General features: G+C 39.6%; 2 protein-coding genes across 3 annotated transcripts; one reads left to right on the top strand and one right to left on the bottom strand.

The window, feature by feature from the left end:
* Window positions 1–67: 67 nt before the first annotated feature.
* On the bottom strand, window positions 68–10,735 carry sft2d1 (SFT2 domain containing 1). The gene is made up of 8 exons (XM_086121913.1): window positions 10,502–10,735; window positions 9,659–9,745; window positions 8,785–8,867; window positions 7,607–7,688; window positions 7,390–7,425; window positions 7,246–7,304; window positions 3,752–3,781; window positions 68–1,777 (listed from the first exon to the last, which is right to left on the bottom strand). The coding sequence occupies exons 1-8, from the start codon at window positions 10,565–10,567 to the stop codon at window positions 1,738–1,740; spliced, it is 483 nt and encodes a 160-aa protein (XP_085978039.1). The 5' UTR covers window positions 10,568–10,735; the 3' UTR covers window positions 68–1,737.
* Window positions 10,736–12,509: 1,774 nt separating this feature from the next.
* On the top strand, window positions 12,510–27,182 carry mertka (c-mer proto-oncogene tyrosine kinase a). 2 transcript variants are annotated; one of them, XM_086121586.1, is made up of 19 exons: window positions 12,511–12,753; window positions 13,590–13,905; window positions 14,723–14,823; window positions 14,896–15,066; window positions 18,765–18,851; window positions 19,526–19,641; window positions 19,717–19,906; window positions 20,510–20,655; window positions 22,144–22,279; window positions 23,391–23,541; window positions 24,068–24,156; window positions 24,353–24,448; window positions 24,529–24,609; window positions 24,695–24,787; window positions 24,897–25,015; window positions 25,103–25,212; window positions 25,309–25,468; window positions 26,195–26,331; window positions 26,424–27,182. In XM_086121586.1, exons 1-19 carry the CDS (start codon window positions 12,666–12,668, stop codon window positions 26,863–26,865), a joined length of 2,829 nt encoding a protein of 942 aa, XP_085977712.1. In that variant the 5' UTR covers window positions 12,511–12,665; the 3' UTR covers window positions 26,866–27,182. The 2 variants fall into 2 exon arrangements, with proteins under 2 accessions (XP_085977711.1, XP_085977712.1); XM_086121585.1 differs by having other exon boundaries at window positions 12,510–12,753; window positions 24,897–25,212.
* The last annotated feature ends 190 nt before the right edge of the window (window positions 27,183–27,372 follow it).

The raw sequence follows: 27,372 nt of genomic DNA, 5'->3' as shown, positions 1-27,372 counted from the left end.
TTGACAGTCCTAAAATGAATTCAAAGTTGAAGTGCTTCTGTGTGAGAGTGAGAGGAAACATTGCATCTGCATGTATGTACATCATTTATTAAAATCTGCTTGGTGATTTTTTTTTCTTTTCTCACAATTTGCAAGACAATTTGCACTCAATATTATAGATTACCACATGGTTGAATGATAACCTCAGATGGCATTTACAATGCTTCAGTGTACAGCTGATCACACAGGAATGAGTAAGAAAAGGCACACATAATATGTATGGATTATTACTGCAACAACACTTCTCCTTGATTTGAACATGCAAAACGTTTTTATACCGTATTCCTCCTTCATAGCTTTTTTTAATGGCCAGCACTGTTCAGGATGCCACTTTATTCTGACCTCTGGATTAAACATAACTCCTCAGGAAACAGTTGGGACACTCGGGCAGATGCGCATCTGCCTCCTCTAACTTTTGGTAAAGAAAACTGACACCCCCCTACCCCGCACACACACACAAATGGACGTGCCTTCATTCTACAGCATTACTTGATCCCTCAAATTACATGACGAGGGTATGGTGCAGAGGGATTTGCTTGTTACTTAACAAATTATGAACAAGTTGTACTGAAGGGAGACTGTCCATAATCCTTTGCAGAAGCCTCATGAAAGAAAGAGTGGGGCTTTGCACAGCAGGAATTGCAATGCAGTTGTTTGGTTCAAAGAAAGAGCAAAACATGTGATGACTTCTTCAAATAAAGCAAGCTTTAAAAATCATGAGTTCAGTTTAAGACAAATGTGAGGCCGTGTTTCATACAAAAGCGCATGCCTTCCGTCACCATAATTCGTACATCTGCACCTAAGATGGGGGTAGAGAAGGTAATGAATCTTGCGGCGCATGTTGTCATGACAACTCAATTCTCAAAGGCTATGATGCCATCATGCTGGAGCATACGGGGATCCTGTTGGAAGCTATATTGGGTTATTAGGTCACGCCAAAACCACATTGCTCAGAAAAGCGTATTTAACTGGGTCATTGTTGCGTCTAGCAGAAAATCCAATTTAAAAATACTCAATTTTAATGTAATTTACTGAGTGGGGGAGGGGTAACGTACACAAAGGCTCCAAACATATGCTGCTGTTTTTACACTGTTGAACTGGAAAAGATCAAGAGCTGTGGATATAAAATTTGCCAGGGTAGAATCACTGAAGCAGTGCCTCAAATGCCTATGGGTATATAATGTAATTTCTATTAAAACATGGCAGGCAGCTGCTCATATTAACACAAAATGGAAACTGTGTTTTGGCGGCAGTGCCCTGATCCTAATTTGAATAAAGTTGAAGAAAACATATGTCATGGAAGTTTGGTTAAGACATAAATATGATAGTAGTATTTAAGTATGTGATAGTAGTATTTAAGTTGTTTTTCCCCAGGACTTATGTTGTAAATTACTATGGACATCATGTTCAAATTATTTTATGAGCACTCAAAACAACCATAGCCAATCTGAAATATCTATTAAATCATTAAATATATTGAGCAATGAAGGCACTCACAACATCAAGTACAAAAGTCAAATCTGATGAAAGTTTAAGACCTTCGGTTGACTCAAAAACGGCTACTATGTTAAGGAGCTACAGTGTAAAAAAAAAAAAAAAAAAAAAAGGAAAAAACACATCTATATACTGTACAAAGTTACTCTTGTTGCAGTTGCATATAAGGACCAGTCTTCACATAAAAGTGTGGACTCCTGAATCCTAGCTCAGACAGGTAGTGAAGCATTTCATCACAGCATCTCTATGGGGGAGGGAAATAGAAATGGTCTAATTAGATCAAATAGACAAATGTAATTTATAAAGAATCTAATATGTTGAGACAGCCTTGTGCTGTGATGGATTACGGACCACACAAAATGAAAAATTATCCGGGGATAAATGGGCTGACATCCCGGAGGACAGAATGCTGTCATGCATATGAAATGAAAAGTGACAAAAAAGCATTTCCAGCCTTTCTTACTCTGATTCGGGTGGGGCATTTCATAAATAAGTGAGTGTGTTATGGCGGGGAAGCTCCACATGCTCATCGAGATGGCGCGGCCCCCTTTTGCCAGGTGCGCTGTGTTGAGCAATGATGCAAGAGAAGTCATTGCCATGGCAACCACAAAGCATTGCCATGTACATTCCCCTCACCACATTCTGTTCTTGCCACGAGAGTGTTGCTATGCAGACTTTGCCTGAAGCCTCAGTTACATTTCAGTGGAGGAGGTGTGAAGCCCGTCAAGGTTAAAAGGAGAAGAGGGGGTGAATCACAACCTGGTTTGGGGGGAGGGGAGGTCAGCGTGCGAGAGAGGAGACTTGTTCCTTCTCAAGCTTTGGCTATGTACACCAGCATCCTCTTGTATCAGCCTCGGGTTTGTTTTTAATTTCTCTTGATGCTATTTTTTGCATCACCTCACAACTCCATGCATAAATAATACAGCTCTGAGACCTCCCCCATTTCTTATGAAAATGTAGCACGATGTTAGCCTCAAAGCACTGTAGGAATTGCACATATGGCGTGTTTCTGTGCTTCACCTACTTTAAATGAGGGAGCTTATAAACAGGCAGCCAGGTAAGATACATTAAAGGATCAAGTCCTCTTGCCATGTTGTGTCATGGGTGTCCCTAATTCAGTTTGAGCGTTTCATAAAAAGTCTGGAGAGAAACCTCCGAAACATCAACAGGAAAATGGTTTTAGAAGCTTGCCAGTGTGTTTGACAAAATATTTAAACATTAAGGAAAGCAGTAAAATTAAGGAGTCAATGAATGAGAATTAGAATGTCAAACTTTGGTTCTCAGGAATTTGGTTTGTGCAAGGGCAGCATGCGAGACGGTCTTTGTTTTGTTGTCAGTGTTTGGTTTGGGGGAAGGGGGACTATGCGGAGGTTATAGTAGGTTTCTCAGCTGTTGGAACGGATTAGATGGTCAGCAAAACACACACAGCACCCAGGCTTTGTTGGGTGGAGGGATCCACTCTCCAAATTGGACATAATCCTGCCTGCATCTGGATTGGCAAAACAACATCACACCTCGTGCTTGTGCTTGGAGGATGGCCTTATGGAGGAATGTGACAGGTAAACTCAGCAGTTATATGTCTGTCTCAATAGTCAAGATTGGGGGAATACAAAAAAATACTTTCAGTGTCAGTATGTGTTCAAGACATTTAGAGGAGAGTTCCATTGTTCACATATCAAGTGGGGGTAACGGGCTCATGTGATTATGAGATTGAGAATTCATATTGATTTTGGGCATTCACATTCGGCTCTCATGAAAACGTTAGGTGGAGCATCCCCCCTTTGAGGAATAAAATAATCACAGTGATGTCAGCCTAACACTGGACAGGGGAGTGGCTGGGCTTTGAGGTAAAGCTGGTTCAAACATCGTATTGGGAGAAAAAAAATATTTTGATAGTAAGACAGAAGAAAACAAAGTGCATGTGAAACAACAAGCAGCAATTTGTTTGACAAAGTGGGGTGAATGAATGTCAGAGGGAGGGAGGAGGATTACCACCAAATGGGAAAAGCAAACAGTGGGACGTTTAGAAGTAAATAAAAAAACATGTTTTTCAGTGGTCTCCATGAGAATTCTCTCTCGCGTCATTCAGAGATTAAAGATGAAAACCATCGCGTGATGACAGCAACGGACAGTCTTTCTCATGAAAAGAGTATGTTTTGCAGCACGCTTTCAGAGCCGACAATTTGCTCCAATACACTTGGCATCATGATTGGCTTACCTGGCAAAAGGAATATAGGAGATGCTGTACCTGAAAGACATAACAAACAGAACAGACTGTTCAACATAATAATAATAATAATAATAATAATAATAATTAAAAAGCAAGATCATATATTAAGGGCAAGTGAGCAGTGCAAATTTGCTCCGACATGCTGAGTATAGGTCCAATTAATCAGTACTCATTACCTCACAGCAGAATTTGACATTTTACCATTTGCTTGATTTAAATAGGGACCTGGTGGGGTTTGTAAAGGTTAAACATGACACCAAAGAAAACAACAAAAAGTTGTAAATGAACTGGAGAGTGTGATGTAACGAGGGATTAACATCATCATTATAACGGGCTAACAGGACACCAATCTTTGCGCGAATTGAAGAGATTTCAAAACATGACATTATGCCATGAGATCTTGGGCTAAAGAGTCTCCTATTGTGTGCACATCCACCATAAATTCATCTAATAGATTTTAGTAAAAAGATTTGGTTAAGGAAATCTTTAACCAAAGTCTGACTTATTTGTCAGACTTTCAGTCTTAAAGTCAGACTATCCAGGACAGTCACAGACACACTTTGTTTAGGGTCATGTGATCCTGTCTTAGGTTTACAGCATTCAGCCTGAAGTCTGAACTTTGCCCAGTTCAGTGTGTGGGCCAGTGACCATGTTTCACTCAGACGGCTCAGCTCCCGCGTGGGCGTGTACTCTAGCACAGTTTCTGTTCAGAATGCGCCTGGGATGTGCGACTTGTGGTTTCCATGGTGATGCCTTGGGGGTACGCAGGCAAGAGCGGAAGTGACTGTTCCATACGTAGGTGAAATCGACGGTGATTGCGACACGGACAGTTAAGCTGACGAAAGGCTCTTTTTCTATCCACAGAGTTGCCCAGGGGCATTCACTGACATCCTTTGGCCACATTGTGCTTATATGCTCATTAATGCTCAAGCAAGTAAGGACATGCTTACATTCATGACACTCACAGGATTTCACGTGAATTGACAAGATAGACCTTCACCTTGGTGTTCCCCAAAGTGGACGTTTGTGTTTGTATTTTGTCAGCAAAACTATCTGCTGCAACAAAATGAAATTCCACAGGGGAAAGAAACTTGCTACACTGTACTGTACTTTGAATTCACCATGCCAACATTGAGTAGTTTGATTCCATTTAGTTCTGATAGTGATCAGGGTTTTTCCTGGGTTCAAAATGGTGTGCCGGCTGTCCCCCACTAATTTTGTACCTCCCCCAGCCAGACCGATTGATATTGCTCAACACAGCGTAAAACTCCAACTGTGCTGATTGAGGGATTGATGTCCCTCTACAGCAGCTTCATATTTTAAATGAAGTTGCAGACTGAGCCACTCCGGAGGCACTACATCAGCAACAGTGCACAGAAAACACCTGATGCAAGTACCAATGAAGAAAGAATCATGTTTTTTCCCCCCTGCTAGTCTATGCTATCGACATTCTGATTTCCCTGCCAAATGGAACAAACAGGTAAATGTTGCCTGTTTTTTTGCATCCCAGCACGTTGTGTTTATTAAAATAAAAGTTTTCTTCATGTCAAAGTAATGATTTTTAGCGTTGCAGATATGGCAGGGAAAATCAATCATTTGTTCATTTTTTTTAAAAAGCGATCTCGCAAGGAGAAAAGCAGAGTCCAGGTGAAACAGCAGAGAAATGAATGCAACTGGCAGTTAAAACGTAATAATTCCTGGTGGTGACGTGTGGAAATTTGGTCTGAAACATTGCTGACAGAGAAGGTCGGAATGCAGGCCAGGATGAGTCGGTGAGGCGAGGGTACATAAATCAGTTTCCAACTAGAAGCATAACAGCGCAAAGTCAACATGTACGTGATTGAAAAATATATTTTTATTCCTCTTTCCATATAGTCTTAAAAACACACGAGCCAGTGGATTTCACAATCAGTGGCTAAATGAATTTACCTGGCTCAGGCATACTGAGGAAGGCACGCACTGTTATTTAAGCCAAAAGCACCACACCCAAAGACAGCAGGCAATTGCTGCCTCGTTTGTGAGACAGTCTTCAACCAACTACATGCTGTACACATTAAAAAGACATGAGGTGACAGATGTTCACAAAGTACCAGAAGAAAAGGAGAAGTACATTAAAGATGGTCGTACCCCAAAATACTCAACTAATTAAGTTACGGTATTTTGTTTTTTTTTAACGGAGGACACTGCAACCTGCTATTGCGCCACAGGTGGACATGGACCACAGAGCGATTGAAGGCCGCTTCAAAATCTGTGTCTCTCAAACAAAAGTGACCCCACCACACAAGCTATAAATCCATCATTCTTCATGGTAAGTTTTAATAATAAGTTTTAATTTAACATGATAATAGTCATATTCTTATTGGAACTCTTAAAGTATGTTTCCTGTAAAAGTAAGTGAGTCCGTTAAATTCATCGAATAGATGTACGTCATGGCTCATGGTCAGGATGGTACCACCTCTACCTCAATTTGAGCCTGCAAAGCCCCTGCTGATTTATATCATTTTGACAGTTAAGATGTTAAAAAGTGTGATGTGTGAATTAGACCAGCCATTCAAGTGTATAAAGTAAATGAAAACATTTGAGTGACCCAAAAAAAAGAAAGAGTTAATTTGTATTAAAAGATATGATGGCAGAAATACAGAGTCTGGCAAAAACTGTTATGTGTACAAACACCTGCCAGGACCACATACTGTCTGAGTGACACTAAAGTAGGTCCATGTTGAGTCAGGCACCACCTGGCCAAAACCATGCTGACCTACCTGGCAAACAATCAGACAAGACTTAAACTAATAAGCCTACCCCCTTTCCATCTACAGGAATCTGATTCACTGCAGCATTGAAGATTGCTCTATATGTGGGTAAAATAACAATAGAAGCGACTTGTTAACTATACTGTCCTGACAACTCGCTGACACCTTACGATGCATTATTGATGCATCCCCTAGAGATCAATGTAAAGCAAACTATCAGCAGTAAGATTGAATCAGCAAACATCTTAAAAAACAACTCTTACATGGTTCTCAGACACATAGCTTCACTATGGGCATGCTGTAGTTAGTGGCAGTATTAGCTGGCAGAGCTCAGCAGGTCATCTTGATATTGCTCATATTTATCGTATCATCTTATAACATGCCCCCCACCCCCGCCAGAGTGCGGCCCACGGCATTTAACAATTACCCAAAAATGACGTATCTGCATTTCTTCTTTTAAATTCAGAGTAACCCTTGCATCACAATTGTCCCCAAAAACTGCAAATAGACTCCAATTGAGTCCTTCTGACTTGAACCTTTGTCAAGTTTGTCCTTTTTGTTGCAACAAAGTTTCAAACAGCCCAATGTGCAACAAATCCTTATAAAAACGTTTTGGACTTCCGGTAGTTAGCAGTATAATTTCAGAAGGATTTTATTTCTTTTGTTGTTTTCAAGATTGAAGAATACTATCCTGTTGAAATTTACACATTTATACTGGTTGTTCACACTTACCACGTCATTGCTAGAAACTGGAGAATACAAAAAATGATGGCCAGTCCCTTTTTGTGCCACTGTAACAAAAATAAATGGGCCTTTTAGGCATTGTAAAGACTCCATAAAAAACATTCAAGACTGTTTTACCTGCGGTCAACTTACCCAAAACACTGCGCATAATGTTAAGACGAGGCAGAGCTGTTGGGGAAATAAAAAAGATGTTTTCACTATCATTAACTTAATGAGGTCTTGCCCTTAAAAATGTCTGAACATGGTTTATTAAAGTGCGCATGCCTACCAGGGGTCGACAAGCACCATTTAAATGAATTAAGACCTAATGAAAACATTAAGCTAGAAGTGCCAGTAATAATGTTCTTACCAGCATAACAATGGTCGCGATAAGTCGTGATGGCTCAAACATGCGCTTTAACTGCTTTAGTGGTCCCATAAGGAAGCAGGTGCTATTAGGGACAAAGCAGGCTGTTTACACAACATTTTAAAACATCATACAAATGTTAATGGTGAATTTCATTCAAGATTTTCAACCAGTATAATAAAAATAATCCATTCCAATTTAAGAAAGCAGCATAATACAGAGAAACAAATGTGGCCACTGGCCAACCTAACTTATAAAACCCATTTAAAACCCAGTGCCAGGGGAACACATTCAAAGCTTCCTGATACTTTGATGACGTCAGTGAATGTAACCTGACAGAACATTCCCCCACTGACGAAGCATAGCTCTGTGCTCAGCAGAGCTGTGAGTGGGAGGATGGTGCCTGTGGAGCGTCACGTCTGTTAGATGAGACTCTGTCGGAGCTGTTTTGACGCTCGAAAGACCGATAATCATACAGCAGCCGAAATACACAGACATCATACTGTATTGCGCGCAGGGAAATCCAGCACTGTACAGTACACGCTGTTGTTAAAACTCTAATCTGAACAAATTATCTGGTAATATTGTGATGGACAAGAGACAATGCACAATACGCAACAGCGATGGAAGCCATCATTTTTTTGTAACATCCCCGTGAGGGATGGCCCCCATCATGACTAAATCTTCAATTCATTACTTACATGACAAAATGGGTCACCTTAAGGTCATTAACAGGGACATACAATAATAAGAATGTTAAAATTCCTGTCTATGATCGTGTCTTGCTTGGGATTAGTAACCTCTGACCTATTTTCCTAATTGAGTATCCAGTAAACCCCATGGACATACGGCACGGAAAACAATGTAAAAAGCTGTCAATACCAAGATGTGAAATGCTGGGTTTTGAACCTGAAATGCCTTGCTTTAACAATGAATATCATCATCTCTTCTAGCAATAGATTCATGTATCATGAATGAAATGTTCAAATGCCACCACTTAGTAGACAAGTGGAATATGACCACTTCAATAGGGACAACTGAAAACAAATTCAACTATTGATTCCCAGCTTTCCAAAGTTGGTGGCAGGAAACTATACAGTCCAAGTACAGATACCAATGGCCACTGGGGTGACAATATTTCTTCGTACCCCTCACCATATGTCTCTGTGATTAAGTCTCACCTGGCAAGAGCTGCAATATTACCCAGTGTGTAGAAAACAGCAAAGAGTTTGATTCCATTTGGGAGGAACAGCAGAGCTGAGCCCTGAAATGGAAACAAATCATTTCTGCTATAACCAAACCGCAAAATAGCGAGGGAACACTATATATGATCATATATCCTCAAATAGTGGAATGCACTCGAAAGAATAGATGGCATGTCCCAATTGGTTGTCGGCTGTCAACTTAAATCAACGCCTTCCCCAAATAGAACATTTATTATTGCCACATTTACAAATTATTGTATAGCAGAGCGACTGTAAGTAAATAGAGTGACATCAACAGCAACTGCAATTTACAAAGAAGAATAAAATACAAACAAATTATGTGCTTACATTTTTATTTTTTACAAGATAGTCACAGTTTCTAGGGAGAAGCCCAAAGACAACTTATTATTCAAATAAGCAATGGTGATATTAACCATTGAAACTTTTCTTGTGGTTTCTCGGTTAAAAATGTGGTTCCCCCTGGAATCAGCTCAGGAAACCATCACATGTTGCCGCTTAACTGATCAACTGTAGTAATGAACTAATGATAAAGAAAAAATATACAAGTGAATTGATAATGCTATTTTTTAAGGGGCTATTCGCCAAGAAATCTGTATAAATTGATAAGAAATTGCTTTTGAGCATTTAATGGAAAGTGAACAACACTATAAATGGTAAACCCACAATCCATTTTGGGTCTTGACCCTAAATTCTAGGACATATTAACTACAAAAACACAAAGACTGTTCTCTTCATACCATTAATTTACTTTGGCACTGCATCTCCACGGTATTTATGAATACACACCAGCTAACTAATGAAAAATTGAAAGCAAGGCGGCAACACTCACGAGTATTGAGCACAAGATGCCTGAGGCGAAGCATATGACGAACCATTTCACCCTGGTGCTGTAGCTGAGCGAGGTAGCATCAAGGACCTAGTGAGAACAATAGAAGGAAGTCATAAGAAAAGCTCATGTCATCCACATTGAGGCCTGCACACTTCCTGATGATGTTTTATCCATGTTGAATTTGCCTATATCATAAAAGACACCATGCCAGCTGACTTCAAGTCACGGGATATAACACAATTAAGGCAAATTGTAATTTAGATAATATTTTAGAATGGCTAAGTCACATGATGTACTCGAGGATGAGGTACAGTTCAAAATTTCCTGCTTCGTTGACAGGGGGTGCTTTCTTAGTCAAAATGAGTTTCACCTCCATTGCTTTCCAAGGTAATAGCCGAACACTTTCGAACTAAGCATCACCGAGATCTGAATTGGGACGCAGCAATCCAATCTAGTTATTTTTTACAGTAAGCGTCAACAAGAAAATATCGTGTCGAGAGTGCAATGTCAGAATCTTACCTTAATTTATCCTCCTTTGAATAGCATGTAATAAGCATCCAGGAACAAGGAGTATAACAGCGACATATTAACAGCGTCAAAGAGTATAGAAAAAGTATAACATAAATTAAAGGACGCCATTGATTGATTAAACTCATGCCATACATTAGCTGTCACAGCTTCGACAAGCAACAGTTGACATTATGACAACCTTTTAGACCATAATGAATATAATGATGATCAGACCACTACGGTATTGAGTACGTAAAGGCAAAGCTTGTTATGACATTTGAAACTGTTAGCATTAGCATCGTAGGCTGCCGTTTACTGCAATTATACATTTACCTGAGCCGTGAGACCGAGCTCTTCGTTCTCCTCTCGGCCGTTTAGCACACGACGAAGCTTGTCCATGGTCTCAGAACGATGACAAATTAATTAAAAGCCCAATTTGTATAATTACTTCTGTTCATTTGGAGAATATTATCAAAGTTTCGAGAACTAGGAACTTCCTGGCTTCACCGAATCACCAAATTCTTACCTACTGACTTGAGGTCAAAGCAATACAGAAGTTACGTTATTTGTGAGTGCAATCATGGTAAGATAACTGATTCCTGATCAGTCTGGTCAACCAGAGTGTTGACTTCCTCTTAGCCACTCTTCCACTTCCTGTGAAACGTCTGCACGAATTTTTTGAAACTGTAATATTGAATTTGTGGTGTTGTTTTGACAATGCCAATCTTGATTATATGTTTGTATATTTTAATATATAATGTTAAATAAAATGCTGAAGTTAAAGCTCCGCGAAACTACTGGATATATAACGACTGTATATTTGTTGTCCTATATATTGTCGCCCTCTGGTCTACAAAGGCGGTAGCACAATTTAAAACACGCGTTTATGAGTCACGACTATTCTCCCTTGATTGTCTTGATTATTTCTCCCTCATTCGAATGTAAATTAGACGGTTTATTGCTATTGCACACTGAATGTACAATTACAAACATTTTGCAAAATTACATTTCTGACAAAGCCCGACTCATGCAGGGAGGCATAACTGCATCCCCATTTAAAGTATTATTTTTAAACCAATCACAGTTTTAATCGGCTTTTCCATCCATCCATCCATCCATCCATTTTCTGAACCACTTAATCCTCACAAGGGTCGCGAGGGGTGCTGGAGCCTATCCCAGCGGTCTTCGAGCAATAGGCAGGGAACACCCTGAAACGGTTGCCAGCCACACAGACGAACAACCATCCACACTCACACTCACACCTAGGGGCAATTTAGAGTGTTCAATCAGCCTGCCATGCGTGTTTTTAGAATGTGGGAGGAAACCGGAGTACCCGGAGAAAACCCACGCATGCCTGGGTAGAACATGCCAACTCCGCACAGGAAGGCTGCAGCCGAGATTGAACCCATGGCCTCTGCACTGTGAGGTTGACGCACAAACCACTGGCCTACCGGGCCCCGAGCTTTTCCCAGAACTAGAAATATATATTATGACAACCCTTGCGTATACACATGCATACATACATACACACATACACAAACAACTTTGTCCAGAAATGGATGCCACATGAAGACTATTCCACAGAAGCACAAGAGAAATAATGAATTAGGTTAAGGTTGAACCACAGATTGCATTGCCAGTTGAAGGGATCTTTTGTTGCACCTGGAACAAATTTGCATCCATCTACAATCAGATGAAAGTGTACCTGGAGCATTTATAGGCTGGTCACGAGAAGGAAATAAAATTAAATGGTCACAATTCAAACCACCACATTTGGAGAAGATCCGAAGGTGAAGAGCATGGTCGTGGAAATGTGAATATCCGGGTATACTTTTCTCCCTCTAGTTTGGACAACCTCAAATTATCTGAGGAAGTCTGTATGTATATACAGTATTTATATATCACGAGAGTGAGTCCTGCACCGTTTTTCTTACAATTCAATTTAGAGTTCATAATGCAGTATCCAACTTTGACCACACGGTGACGCACATAAAGACCTTATGTTTTCCTCTCGAAATGTGTTATTTTAATTTATCATCTTTTTAAAGGAAAAAACGATTAAATAATATACAAACTTAATTATTAATTTCAGGGTTATAGAGGTTTAGAGTGGCATGCAAGCCTAAACATATCTTGAAAAGACCAAAAAGGAAGAAAAAAAACACAATTTCTACTTGTTTTTTTTCAGAATACGCATATTTTAACTTTAAATGGCAGTGAGCTTCCATATGTTTAAGGGGCCTATAGTTTAGCTGTTTTTCTTCATTATTTAGATTCTTCCTCATAATCGCCCCGCCTCCATAGTATCCCGCATGTGACGTTGCCAATGTAAACTTTTTCTCCGCAGAGGCCAACGTGATTTGGTATCAACAAATCTCCAAGCTGCGTCAAAGCTCTACTGGTGTGATGTAGGTCAGTTGTGCAGTCGAGTCTACGCTGGCATAATTATTAAGTGGTTAGTTTTCCGACTGCTTGGACATAGACGTACAGAAGGAAAATGGCAAACAAGCTGACTTCAAATGGCTGGTTTGGATTTATGCTCTACACCGCAACCATGGCACTGACTGGTTGGGATTCCAGCCGCGGTAATGTGTTTATTTACTTTTAATTGTATTTATTTCACGCCTCTACACAAGTAGGTTTTACTCGATCCAAGAATGAAATTGTACGTAACTGCAGCTATAACAAATTTAAATGCCTTTCCAAGTGCCAACCTATGTAGTACTTGAAGACCTCAAGAGCCAAACCTTTTCCTTTAATGGGGTTATCTGCATCTCACTGATGTAATCAAATCTCGATTGTTTCTTTGCGAAACATAATCGAACATTTTGTTTACACTTTGATCTGATTCGTCAGGATGAACGTAAACATGGTCCAGATCCGTATTGCAGTGATTGCCAACCCCCACTGTAAGATTTTGGGGGGTTTTTGGTCATAAACTATATTAGAACATTATCCTCATTTTTTGTTTAAATTTTATTTTCTTCTTCTTACGTAGCATAATGATCCATTGAGTTATTGGTGAGGTAAACTAAAGAAAATAAGTCTTGTGCACGTTTTTAACCTGTTGTGTTGGATTTTGGATTCTGTTTGAAGGGTATCTTTGACTTTACAATGTTTGAACCAAATAAACAGTTTATATCAACAGCCTTGCGATATGTAAATATTTGCTTTTTTATTGGGGTTTTTTCACAACCTGGCCTTAAAAAAAGCAAGATTGTGTTATATAAAGTAATGAGTTATAAGTGACCCTAAAACACAGACACAATAGCATAATCATGTATAATCTGAGTATATATATATATATATTTTTTTTTTTAAATACACACACACACACACACACACGGTATATAATTCCTTTTTTTCCCTTACAAAACTGGGTTTGATAAAACCTAACATGATAATGTGACTGTGTAAACAGCCCAAGAATCCATCAAGCATCTCCAGCGGCCTGTCAGGAATTCTGAGCCCCTGGTTGTGCCGGCCCATGCTTCAAAGGTGTACCTCAGCCCGGATGAGCTAAGACGGCTCCATTTTAAGACCACCACGGACTCTATCCAGTTGTCGGAAGGACAAGAGGCAAAGTTCAGCTGCTCCATTGATATTCCTGATACCCAGCTGGAACCCACCATTTTGTGGATGAAGAACGGCCAGGACTTGGCTACTAATATGCAGGTACTAATCAATGAACTGCAGACCATCACAGACACGGCAACAAGGCTCCTTTCCACTGTCAGGTATGTGACCCGGAGTTCTTTTTGATGTTCTTCCACTTTCATGGTGCACTCTTTTTAACGAAAAGCCAAAAAAAGCCAGTTATTTTGTGTTGGGAAATATATTTATTTTTCAAACATCTCTGTTCCGAAATATTAGATTTTTTTCCTGCATGTTCAAACATGAGATCATGAACCATTGTATTCCAGACTGACATCCTATCTGACTACTCTGAATTTGTTGTACACAAAGCCTATTTTGGCCATATTTAGTTGTTGTGAAGTGCATTTATTACTACAACGGACACCCAGAACTAAAAACAAACAATAACAACAACAACAAAAAGCTTGACCTTCAGTTTGTTATGTATATTTTGGAAAATTATTTAAAAAACAAATGTTTTACCTTAAAATGATATGTACGTTTTTTTTTGTTAATTTAAATGAAAGTATAAAGTGACGTTCGAAAAGTAACTTTCTTTGAAATTACAATGAACGTATAATCACTGTTCGATCAGAACAGCTTTTGATGAGTTTTTGAAAAAGAAACCTGACTTGACTTCAGTTGGAAGTGTTCTATTGTTGTCATTGTTTTTTTCCCCCCTGTTTGACTTATCGTACTGATACTTTTGTACAAAGTAAAAGGGTATACTGTACACATGCAAAGGAAAAGCTCTTGGAAAAATCCACACTAGGAGGTGAGGGAGTGAGAGAAGAACTTGTTTGGGACCCACATTTCTTTCTGGATGTTTATATGGCTTTAGACTGCATTTTACTTCCATTTTTAGGGTTGAATTGAACTGTTTGAGTTTCCAGGGTGACATCTTAATATGTGTCACAGCATTACCCAGGTGCAGAGGGCAGATGCTGGTGAGTACCGCTGTAGGCTCAGCATCGGCAACATGATGGTGGAGTCTCACCCTATCACCATCAGGGTTGAAGGTAAATCAAAAGTGGCATTGGAGTCTTGTTTTAGTGCTCCGCAGTCATCATACTCGTGAATTTTCTTTGTAGGCCTTCCAACTTTTATCCTGCAACCTGAGGATAGAAACATTACAAAGGACACTCCTTTTACTCTATCATGTGAGGCGGTAGGACCTCCAGACCCCATCAAGATTCGCTGGCTGCGTGATGGCGTACCTGTTGGTGACTACCATAGATCGCCCAGCACTTACAATGTGGAAGGTGTGATTTTTTAATTTTAATTTTATTTTTATTTTTTAAAAATTTGTTTAACATCGAGAGATTATGGTTGCAAAACATCAATACAATGCAAAGCAAATAGTATTTTTTTTGAACATCAAAATCAGTCATTCTTGTTATCGTTATTTCTGCACATGAGTGTTAGTAAATAATTTGTTTCTCCAGGTGTTAGTCCTTTGTTTTGTAGACAAAACTTAAAAACACTGATTTTTTTTTTAACAATACATCGTTTAGACGAGAGTCTTATACAATCATGTAGTTGGTTGTGTGTCTCTTAGCTCAAGTTTGTGTTGCTGTGTCCTTGAGACTCAGACAATCTAGCTTGAGATATGTTTTGTGAGTTTTAACAGTAAAATAAACAATCCAAAGAGGTTGTCTGCCTTTTGAACACACACAACTGTTCGAATCTTGGACCAGTGCAACAGAAACTCGAACAGTATTCTTATCAAACCAATAAATAGAGTCATCATCAGCAGAAATGCACTTATTATAATCGAGACAACGTGAGCTGGTGTGTTCTCGGGTTGAACTGTTAGGTTGGTGCTCTGGTTTCTCTTCTGCTTCATCTTCGCTACCTCAGCATGTCCTTGTGCTTATGCAAAGAAACCACGCTGATGTCATTAAGGTTATCGTTCGTGTCAAAGAATGTTTAACAGCAGCCATTTGTGCGAAGTAAATAATTTTTTTACCTCAACATATTAGATATTAGATTAATTTTGGCTCTAATTTCCTTCATTATTTTTGTTGGATCCTTGGCTTGAGAAAATGAAAAACTAAAAGCCCCTTAAAAATTTGGAGGTGAACATGCTGACATGATATAACCCAACTGGATTTTAATATCTTGAGTTAAAACAGTAGCTATTTGTGAATATAAATGTGAAAATAGAATTTGATTTTGTAATATCTATCTATCTACTCTCTCTAATGTTGCATGATGTGGTGCCTCTTTCCTGAAAAGCATTTGTTATGAGAAGGATAAGTGTTGACTCAGTATGTCCCTCAGGCTAAAGGCTCCTACTGTGGGGTAACACAGCCAGTTGCAGAGTGGGTTAAAGGTTCAGAGCTGTGCTTTGGTCCAGTGTGTGCGAGGGCCGGGGCAGGAAGGGGCTGGAGTGGGGGTGATACAGGCATTCTATTCGGGGGTTGGCTCCAGAGACAAAGACCTCATTCACAGGACAGCCCACTGCCCAAGCAGGGAGGGGCTGCAGTCCAACAGACTAGAGCTCAATACTTTCACTGCGCACATTGCACTTGTCTTATGCAACAAGTGCTCCTATTTCATACTCTTAAAGTGTCTGTGTGCACGAGTACACATCAAGTGTCATTGATCTACCTTAAAGAACACAACACAATTTGTTTTGGGATGCTGGTTGACCTCCTATTTGTTCGGAATTTAAAGCTACTGTATGTTTCTCATCAGACATGAATTCAAGTGTTTTTGGGAAACCGTGAAGCTTTTTTTAACCAATGAACATTTCACTTTCCAAATAACCAGAAAAGTGTGAACACGCGTGAATCATTGCGATATTGAAACAAAAATATTAGTGAAAAAATAGGAAGGACCAATACAAGTCACAGCTTCACCTCACACATCTTTCAATATATCCGAACATTTATGGTTGCATAATTATAAAAATAATAAATAAACAAATAGAAAGATAGACACCCCCCCCCTCCCCCCTGCCCTTGATAAGAAGTGATGACATATTGCACCTTGCCATTCAGTGGACAGCTAGTGAGCGGCTTTCACTACCTTGTGTGTACACAGGCGACATTGGGTTCTTAGTGGTTTCGATTCTGCTTCATCTCCGCTGCCTAAGCATCTCCTCTGTGCTGATACAAAGAGATTTGCACCACCAAGGCTGGTGTCATTGAGCCATTGTTAAGAGTGGTTATATTCATTCCTGAGGAGCACGCCATCAGAACACATTAGAGTTCTACTGCTGTGAGTGACTGCACTGACATGCAGTCAATAACCCTTTTAAAACCCAAATATTGGCAGTTTTAAACAGAGATGGGCACTTCACCCTATTTTGCCGCTCTGTCCTCCGTCCATGACCTGGGTACCCTTCCGTCATCGTCCCTCCATCCTTATTCATATAATAATCGTCCTCCGTCCCTGTCTGTCCTCGTCCTTTTAAAAGCACTTCTGTCCCAGTTCGCCACCCCAGATGCTGTGGGAGAGAGGCAAAATGGACGCTCTGTCAATCCTTTCTTTCTCACTGAACTGAGCTATAGTGAAGGATAGTGATCTCTCGTGAGATATTAAGAAGAAACCTCTGTATTTTCTCATACGAAATGGCTGAAAATTCATGTCCAACTTTACAATATTAATCAATACGAGGGTCTGAGTCATGGCAACAATGTATGGTAACATGATTCTGTTGTTTACTTTGCATGAAGCAAGGTCCAATTGAGTTCACTGAAATGTGGTGGTACACAGCAGGAGCTAGTCTCTATAAATGGAAACATAATGTTTCAGGCAATTTTACAAAACCCTCAAAATTATAGCTTGCTAGACTTCCTTCTACTGTACTCCCAGCCACTTGCTCCTATGAACTGGTTGTTTCCATCTCAGTCATCAACGTTACTTGTGCTTTTTGGTTAATTTACCATAAAAGTAGAATACGAACAACATGATTTTTAGGAACTTTTAGTACAAAATATATATTTTGAGGACTTTTTGACACACATAAACCGATATAGGGCAATTCAAGAATAGCAACTTGTTTCCTGTTGGGGTGGAGCATCAGTTCATGAAACTAATGCTGGAGCATAATATATGTGTCTTTTATTCAGTCGGGAACTTTAAACAACAATTTGCATGACACAAATATTTTGTAAGAAGCTTTATTCTGGGGAAATTAAGTATTATTTAAAGCACAGATATTGGTGACAGACGCTCTTCCCCGAAAACCAGTCATGACTGAAGTTTCCCTTCATTTGTTTTCCCACATTTAACAAGAATGACTTCTTCCATTTGTGACTTGTGTCAAACCTGCTCACTTTCCACTTTACTTCTGACATCTGTTTTCTGGATATGAGATTGAGGCATGTAGTCATGGCGCTTTTACAACTTGCCTAGAAATTTACTACGGTATTGGCACTTTTCTCTGAAAAGCTTCACTGAATTGTGCAACTCCTCAGTGAATTGCACATCAGACTTTGACAGTCACTGTCATTTAAAGTTAAAAGCAGAAACATGTGGAACAGTTAGTGTTTGTGTATAAAGTGTGGCACTGTTTACACTCGAGCTCCAGAGAAGGTCAAGACACTCTTAAAAGTACAAACAAAACATCCAGTGCTTTCTCTCTGGTCGTGTTGTGGTTATCTTGGCTTCTGAAATGGAGCACAAAGGGGACAATTAACCCATTACTTTTCAAACAGAGCTAAACTTGAGTTTTTTTAAAGAGAGAAAGGCAGGATGATGGGCAGATTTTTTTTTTTACCTTTGAGTATAAAGAATCGGAAGTCACTCATAATATGTCATTTTATAGGTTGATCACATTCTTAACTCGCCAGAAGGGATGACCTGTTCCCTATTTCGTGTGTAACAGACAGAAGAGTTATCGTCAAGATTAGCATTACAGTATTTGGCATCTAGTGTTTCCTCCAAATAATTGTCGCTTGCTGAGCTTGACACTGACTATAACTCATCCTTTTTAATACATCTCCTGCAGGTGTCGACAAGTACACTCAGTTCAACTGTGAAGCTTATAACTCGAAAGGGGTCAGTACATCAAGGGAGGCAAACATCAACATTAAAGGTATGCAAGGAATGCTGATGACAAACATTTTTAAAAACAAATAGCTCGTGATTTGGGAGGTGGGAGCTATTCCATGCCAAAATATTGTACTCGCAAGCATCATAGCGCTTACTTAACTGTCCAATCAAAATGCTGATATGCATGCCGTCTCCTCTTCTCACGTGCATGATATCCACATGGGATTCAGTCGCTTCAGTGGCGCTTCTGTGCTGGAGGCTATTATTATACATAATTATAGCCTCTTGCAAGTTCAACCAATGATTTCTGGAATTCTTTTTTGGAAGACTCAAAAGTTTTTTTTCATCTTGTCCTTGAACACGTGCACGTTGCCCTGTCGTAGAAAAATGTTTTGAAATTCTGTTACTAAAGTTATAACAGGTAATATATTATTGCAATCCGCACAGTGTAATTAAATTTGTGGTTTAAAGCAAAAAGCAATATACGGTACATATGGTATGTTATACGGTAATTGTTACTTTTATAGCATGTTACTCTCAGCGCTTCAGAGGATAAATATGATGTTATGTGTAATGTCGTGTGCAATCAGTGTCACAGTCTCATTTTTCATTTTTCCATGTTAAAACACACCTGTAGTTTCTGCTTAAATGATCATTTCCTTGAGCTATATTGTGTGTTGGCCAATGTTAACAATCGTTTTTAATTATGTTTTGTAGTGCTTCCCAGGACTGTGTCTAATTTGAGTGTGATTGCAAGGGAGTCCAATAAATTGATGTTAAGTTGGGGGCCCGGACATGATGGCTTTTCTCCATTGACCAAGTGCCACATCAGGGTGAGTGTCACATCTGCTGCTTGAAGTTTTAATGTCCCTCAGATAGATCATTGCATGTTCTCTGCGCTGTCCAAGTTGAAAGAGGTGAGTCGCAGGATAGGGGAGGTGACGATAACCAGGTTCATCAACGTCACGGTGCCGCCATTCCAATGTGAAGTGCCTGGGCTGCAAGCCATGACGTCTTACAACATGAGCGTTTCCTGCAGCAATGAGGTGGGGGCTTCTCCAGTCTCCTCTTGGATCCAGAGCAACACAACAGAGGGAGGTGTGTGACTACCGCAGGACTCATCCCTCTATTTACATGCAAATATAATTCCAGTGAATGTCATCTGTGTCCTCAGCCATTTCTTTAAGTAACCTGCCATCAATATAATTAGGGTACAATAGTTGACAATGTAATTTTTATTGCTTTGATCCACAACAAAAATCCCTTCAAGGCACAATTCATACGAAGACTCTCAATTTACTTCAAATGATTATGTTGCAATAGCGTCATCAGCAACAAAAAAGAAGAAGAAAAGAACGAGGATTAATGCTATTCTTCTTACGCCTGAAATACATTGAATTACATCAGTTTTAAATACCCTGCAGAAGGAGCATGTGGATACTGTCTTAGCTAGTTTCCCTCTGACAAGTTCCTCCAGTTTTCCGAAAGAGACATTTCGGAAATAGGAGGGGTCTCACTGAAAGTGTTCTACAGGGTGGAGTTTCCCTTCAAGGTCCACTGTGGGGGATATTTAACCAGGAAAAGACAACATACCAAGCTGTTATCAAAATTTTCATGGGACATTCCTCATATAATTGTCTTTTACCCTATAACAAGTTATTATGTTGCCACGTTGATCCCTCTGTTATCCAATATTCCCAGTGCCATCAGTGTATCCTCGAAATGTCACCGTGCAGCTGAATGAAACATGGCTGGTGATCAGGTGGAAGCCTCCGCCGGATGATAAAATAAACGGTATACTGCAAGGCTATGACATAATTGTCCGCCATGGGACGCAGGTTAACAAGGTGAGCAATTTATTCTGTTTTTGTTTTTAGTTTTAAAAAAACATCAGCTATAGGAAGTTGAGGTACATCCACACCAACCTTTGCTTTGGCAATTACACTGGGCAGGATTAATCTTTCCAGTACATGCCTACTTGCACTGACAGAGGAATTCAAAACATTCAGAGTCTTTCGCATCCTATTAAAGTAATATTTTCATATATAAATAACTAACCATGAATTGATTTATTGACCATTAACTTTCCTCATGATTGAACAAGGACAGTTAGATACGCACTCCGAATACTTGAACCCTACACATAATGTATGTGATCATACTGTATATGGAAGTGAACATGGTGTCAAAACAACAGGTTATGAGGGTGTCCTCAACTGAAATGCGGCCACATTATTTCCACAAAATATCCACGCCTTACATATCGATAAAAGTTTTTCTTACTAACAAAATGACAAAGAATGACCAATATGAAGACAATGTGTCCGAGCCAGAGGTCAGCTAAATTATCTGTCAACAAGTGAAGGAAGATAGAAAAGGAAGAATGCAAGCAATGGCATAAAACCTGTTATTACCTGTTAACAGTAATCCCCCCCCCCCCCCCGACCCTCCACTACGGGTTTATCTGCTGTAGCACTGCAGTAGTGCTTTCATAGACAATGGTATATTTCCTGGTCTTCCTGTCTGTGTGGAATTTAAGGAAGCCGGTGTGAAAGAAAATTTGTCAATGTTTTTCTTCATTTGGCATGTGGCTGTGAGTCACGTCAAAGTCACTGGAATCTGAATACAACAGGATGTGTATAGTAGGCTTAAATCTCTATTGTTGCGGACGTCACACCTGTACATACTTATACAAAAGCTTTCCGATATCAGCAGCGACTGGAAGTGCGCGCGTATACATTTAAGCCACACTTGATTATAGTGTCGTAAGTATAGTGCTCAGCTTTGTGTCACAGACATGACAAAGCGTGTGAATCATGGGTTCTGCTTGGTCTGACGGAGAGTCAGCATATTGGGAGCACAGAGGAACCGCATATGCTACAATAGACTGTTACGAAATACAAGACGCTGTCTGTCACACGGTCACTCCCATTGCAGCAGGTCTAAAAGTTTCCTTTTTTTCAGGGCATTATTATGGCCAGCCAGGGTCAAGGTTCTTGGGGGTGAAATTTGGGGCGGAGGTTTATTCCTGTAAATGTGGCTCTTCCTCAAAGATGTTCTGTTGCAGTTTTTGTGAAAGATCATTCGAGCGAAAGCGAAAGGGACTGCAACAAAAGCAATGTTGTGTTTTAAGTTGCCTTTGATATGTCTCATGAAATGTTCCTGGGCATGCTGATGTTTTACTTGGATATTCGTGACTTGCTTTCTTGAACTATTAAACCCGTGACCTTATTTTTCTTATCTCTTCACATGTAATGATTAACATCTACAAGATAACTGCAATGCAAATTGTAATTTGATTGTGGCACTATTATTTATGTCATTATGTTGTTCAGATTCACAGTTACACCAACACCGCCTTTGTAGCGGTGCACGATTTCAACATCACGTACAGTGTGGAGGTGGCTGCATGCACACGTGCTGGAAGCGGGATGGTCAGCCCACGAGTCTGGTTGTTTGTGCCAGAAGACAGTAAGCCACTCTCGTGATTTATTTCCTCTTACTCTATGAACTGCCTCAACCTTGTTTTGTACATAATTGAGAAGGAGGAAAACGACAGTAGAGTCTTAAAAATAAACAAGTTGAAATTTGTCTGGAAAAAAATAGCAACACAAAGCTGATATGCTGTTGTACCTTTCGACATCTTGCAGAAGAGCATTTCATTGTTCTGTCTGTATGTCACCGTACATCACTAGCATTGCTAGGTAAACAAAGATACATTATTTGTGGTAAATATATCTTTTTCAGACAGTTTTAGTGAAATTAGATTATATTCCGTGGCACAAATGAAGATCTCACACGGCATATAGGCATTGTTGTTTGGAATAATTGCTCTAAAATTTAAAAAAAAAATCTTTAGAGGTCAAACTGCCGTCATGCTCTGAGTTATACACGTCTCTGTTTGGAATAGAATAAACACAGCAAAGTCAGCCATACAGTGTTTAAGTGAAGTGATACTCACGTCCGAGGCGCAAGTAGTAATTTCACTCTGCACGTGTGAGAGGATGGCGAAAGATGTAATGGATACAGAATAACGTTTTCAGCCATGCATGTCCTTTATTTCCTGCCCATACATACTGAACAGGGTTTACTGTTTCATGAGAAAGTAAGGTTTTATCGGCAAAACTCAGACTGATATATTCTTATTTTTATGGGAAGGCCTAACATCAGCAGATACTGTATCAATGGCCAGCTAATTTAATGGTCAGGCCCTACTCTAGTTAATTAATGTTAACAAAAAAATCTATCATGTTAGAAGTCATCAGACACCATGTCTCCCTACTTGCTTGTTGTACATTACGTGTCAGTTACGTGTCATCAAAGGGTGAATATTTTCTATTTACCGGTAGGTTGTTTATGACTGTTAAGAAGGTTGAAATGGTACTTGTTGCCTGTGAAGGTAATGAAAGGTGATGACGAGAGTTTGACCACAAAACTGATGAATTCAAATGCCATTATTTCTTTTGAAAATCTTATTCTAAATTTGAACAAATAGGAGGTTCGGAATTTAATGAATTCTGTTTGTTCATGCACTGCTTTTAACACTTCCTTTTTTAAAAAAAAAATATTTCTCTGTTTTTAGAATCCGGTCCATCACCGTCCTCAAGCCCCGACACCAAGATTCCAGATTCTGTCAGTGTTGTTCTGGGTGTGGTGTGTGGAATCTGTCTTTTGATGCTTGTCCTCTGGGTGGCTATCTGTGTGCACAACAGGACATCTGACTCTTGGCTTGGGTATGCTGAAGACTGAAATTCGATCCAATCATGAAACTCTTTCTAAAGTTGATGATTCTATCTTTGAAATGGTTTTGCTTTCCCTTCCCGCCTTGTAAAGTGATGCTGTTCCATAGTTCACGAGGCGAGCTGACTCATCGTTTTACAATTATGAGCTTCCGGAGACTTCAAAAAACATCACACGTCCTGATCATAACGTGTCTTCCCTTCCTCTTAATCACAACCCTTTGCACCTGAACTCACTGTATCTGTGCAGCTGCTGGTTTGCAACAAGTTAACAACAAGTCGGCGTACAGTAAAGTCCGTGACTCAGTCTTGCCTCTCAGGATGCAGATAGGATTTTGTCACCACACACATATTCAGGAAAACAGCAGCTGACTCGCAGAAACATCTCATAGAGTCCATGCTTTGACTGTCTATTGTGAATCTCACTCTGTGTTCACAGAGCTACGACAGCATAATGACCTCAGTGTGCCCAGTGATTTCTTTCTCATCATCTTTTCTTTTTCACCATCTCCCCCTACAGGTGGTTGTTGGGAAGTGGACAAAAGCAACAGCCAATTGTCCACTACAAACCTCAGAGATCCTACAATCGAGCTGCAGTTGGAGTAACACGTATGTTTGCGAATCTATTTTCTTCAGAAAGAAAACAAATCTGTGTAGACTGCTATATTCTCAGTGCAGTCGTCATGAAATACATAAATTAACCACTTTGTATTTAAATTAATGGGCAAATTTGTATATTGATTTGCATTGAAGTGTTTTAGGAGATCTAAAATGATTCATCTAAACATTACAACTTTGTCTGCAGTTGTAAACCTTGGCGTCAGCAATGAACTCCATGCCAAATTGCAGGATGTGATGGTCATGAGGAACTTGCTTTCCGTAGGAAAGATTCTTGGAGAAGGTGAATGGGAGAAAAACAACCACAGAAAAAAATTATTTTTCATATTGTGAATTTTAAAGTATTTTTTTTTCTCCTGTCAGGTGAATTTGGCTCAGTGATGGAAGGTCATTTAAGACAACCAGATGGGACATCGGAAAAAGTTGCTGTGAAGACAATGAAATGCAAGTCTTTATTTGTTTTTTTAAACAGCAATTTTGCACAGATTTAAATGTAATAGTAATTACTGATAATTTGTTTTTGAAACAGTGGATAGCTTTTCCCAGAGAGAAATAGAGGAGTTCCTGAATGAGGCAGCCTGCATGAAAGATTTCCACCATCCTAATGTCATCAGGCTGCTGGGTTAGGACATACACGTTGCATTTTTTGTGTGTTGTGTTAAAAAAAAACAAAAAAAACCCGTTTTTGATTAATATTGTCTCCTTTTGTGTGAAATGATTAACCTCTATAGGTGTGTGCCTGGAAATGAGCGCCGGACACTTCCCCAAGCCAATGGTCATCCTACCCTTTATGAAATATGGAGATCTACACACCTTCCTGCTGCGCTCACGCCTGGGAGAGAATTCAGTAGTAAGGAGTCTGACTAACAATCGAATCGTGGATAATATGAGTACTTCTTACCACGTTAAATTTGCCATCTTGCGTTTTATGCCTCAGTTCTTACCAACACAGACACTTCTGAAGTTCATGGTCGACATTGCCTCTGGTATGGAGTATCTCAGCGGTCGGAACTTTCTGCATCGTGACCTGGCCGCTCGCAACTGCATGTGAGTTATTGGTGTGCCTGTGGTACTTGTAATGCGTGTAATATTTATTTATCGTTGTAGATATTGTTCTTTTGATGACGGGGTTTTCCCACTCAGGCTGCGAGATGACATGACGGTCTGTGTAGCCGACTTCGGCTTATCCAAGAAGATCTACAGTGGAGATTATTACCGGCAGGGCAGAATCGCCAAAATGCCTGTCAAATGGATCGCAGTTGAAAGTCTGGCAGACAGAGTATTTACTGTCAAAAGTGATGTGGTAAGCACCCTAGTTAATATGCTTTACATATCCACTGTCAGAGACTTTAGAGAAGGGCTCAGCACCTTTTTGTAACTGAGAGCTACTTTTTGCGAATGATTCATGTGAAGCTTAGTACACATTTCTGAATTGAATTTGTTCAAATTATACTGGTTAACAGCAAATTTTAATTAGATGTTGCTTGATGTCCCCAAATTTTATATATATATATTTTATGCAGATTTCAAAAATGTCTCGGTTTTTTTTCTCAGGTGTTTGAGATTACATAACATGCTTACTCTCTTTTTCGTCCTGTCAAAAATGCTGCACCCACCTTTAGAAGTATCGATCATTTTTAACCACTGAATCTTATTTCTTCATTTTAGACAGTTCTACAGTTAAAACTTTGTGGAATGTTTTTTGGAAGCCCCTTTTCAGTTTCATCATGCCTGTGCCGAAGTGTACTAAGGCAAGGCCCATAAAGGCATGCTTGCATAAGTTTGATGTTGAAGAACTAGACCTCACCGCCATTGAAAACCTTTTGGGTGATTTGGAATAAAGTCTGTGTGCTAACATGGACACAAATTGAGACACAAAATGTGGAGCAATTCCATATTTTCTTCCTTTTCCTAAAGGTGTGATGGCCTTGTCTCTCAATAGTTTTGGCAATCTCTACATGTACTTTCCATTGGTACCATTCACAGATAAAATAAAATCAAAATTTGTACCTTCCGTTTCATCCTGCAGTGGGCATTTGGTGTAACCATGTGGGAGATCGCTACACGAGGGATGACACCATATCCGGGCATACAGAACCATGAGATTTATGACTACCTCCTTGAAGGACACAGGCTCAAGCAGCCAACAGACTGTTTGGATGACCTGTGAGTGTTTTCAGCTCGGTTCACAAATTTGAACTTGAAATTAGTTGTATTCTTGTTGTTTTTTCCTAAAAGTTATACTTCATTTTGACTAGGTATGAGATCATGTACAGCTGTTGGAGGGCCGATCCTCTGGACCGACCCCTTTTTTCCAAACTGCGAAAAATGCTGGAAAAAATCACAGAAAGGTTTCCAGAGTCTTTCAGTAAAGAGGATATCATCTACATCAACACCAGCTTCCAGGATGAGAGCCTTGATGGAGAGGCCGCAGAACATCCTGTGCTCAGCTCTTCACCTTCCTGCAGCCACCAGGGAGCAGAAAACGCAACAGTTACGGCAGACGTTCACGGGAGCATGGAAGATGACAGTGACGACGGTCGTTATGTGGTGGTTATCTCCCCAGATAGTTCACCAAGATCTCCAACACTGGACACTCCTCTTTTGTCGAGTAATTCGTCAAGTCGCTCAAACGGCAATATAGTTCCTGATGGTACGCGGACAGATCACAACTCCAGTGATATTTCCCACCTGCTGTAAAGTTTGGTATCAAGAACTTTTAAAGTATTGAATTGTGTTGAAAATTCTCTTGCGTACTAAATATTTTGCACTGAAAGCACCCATAATGTTATTTAGTTTCATAAGAAAATGATGGTTTGGTCAGCTTAGTTTATGTCAATGTTGATGTCAACCTAAAAACATGTTTGCACATAAACTTAGAATTCACTAGACTATGAAATTATTTTCTGTAGTATTTTGTTCCTGTTGATGTACAGTATATATATTGTAAAGTAAATAACGTACATAAATGCATATTGTATGCTGTAAGAATAAAAAAAGGTCACCTAGGTGTTAAACATCTTTGTGGGCACTTGCCTTTCAATAATCACTGTAAATTGGTCGTTTTTATGTGGTTTTCCAACTAAGTTAATTTGTTCCTGTCTAGCAAAATCGCAAAGATAATTTTTTTTTGACAATAGTCCGAGAACATAGGGCATGCGTAAAGCAATGCATCTTTGAAATTGTACATGCAATACCGACATGTTA

This window comes from Hippocampus guttulatus, chromosome 10 (genome assembly GCF_054856545.1).
Source record: "Hippocampus guttulatus isolate MCC_2025c chromosome 10, RoL_Hgut_1.0, whole genome shotgun sequence".
In the NCBI taxonomy this organism is placed as follows: domain Eukaryota; kingdom Metazoa; phylum Chordata; class Actinopteri; order Syngnathiformes; family Syngnathidae; genus Hippocampus; species Hippocampus guttulatus.
This window is presented reverse-complemented; position numbering and strand designations above follow the sequence as displayed.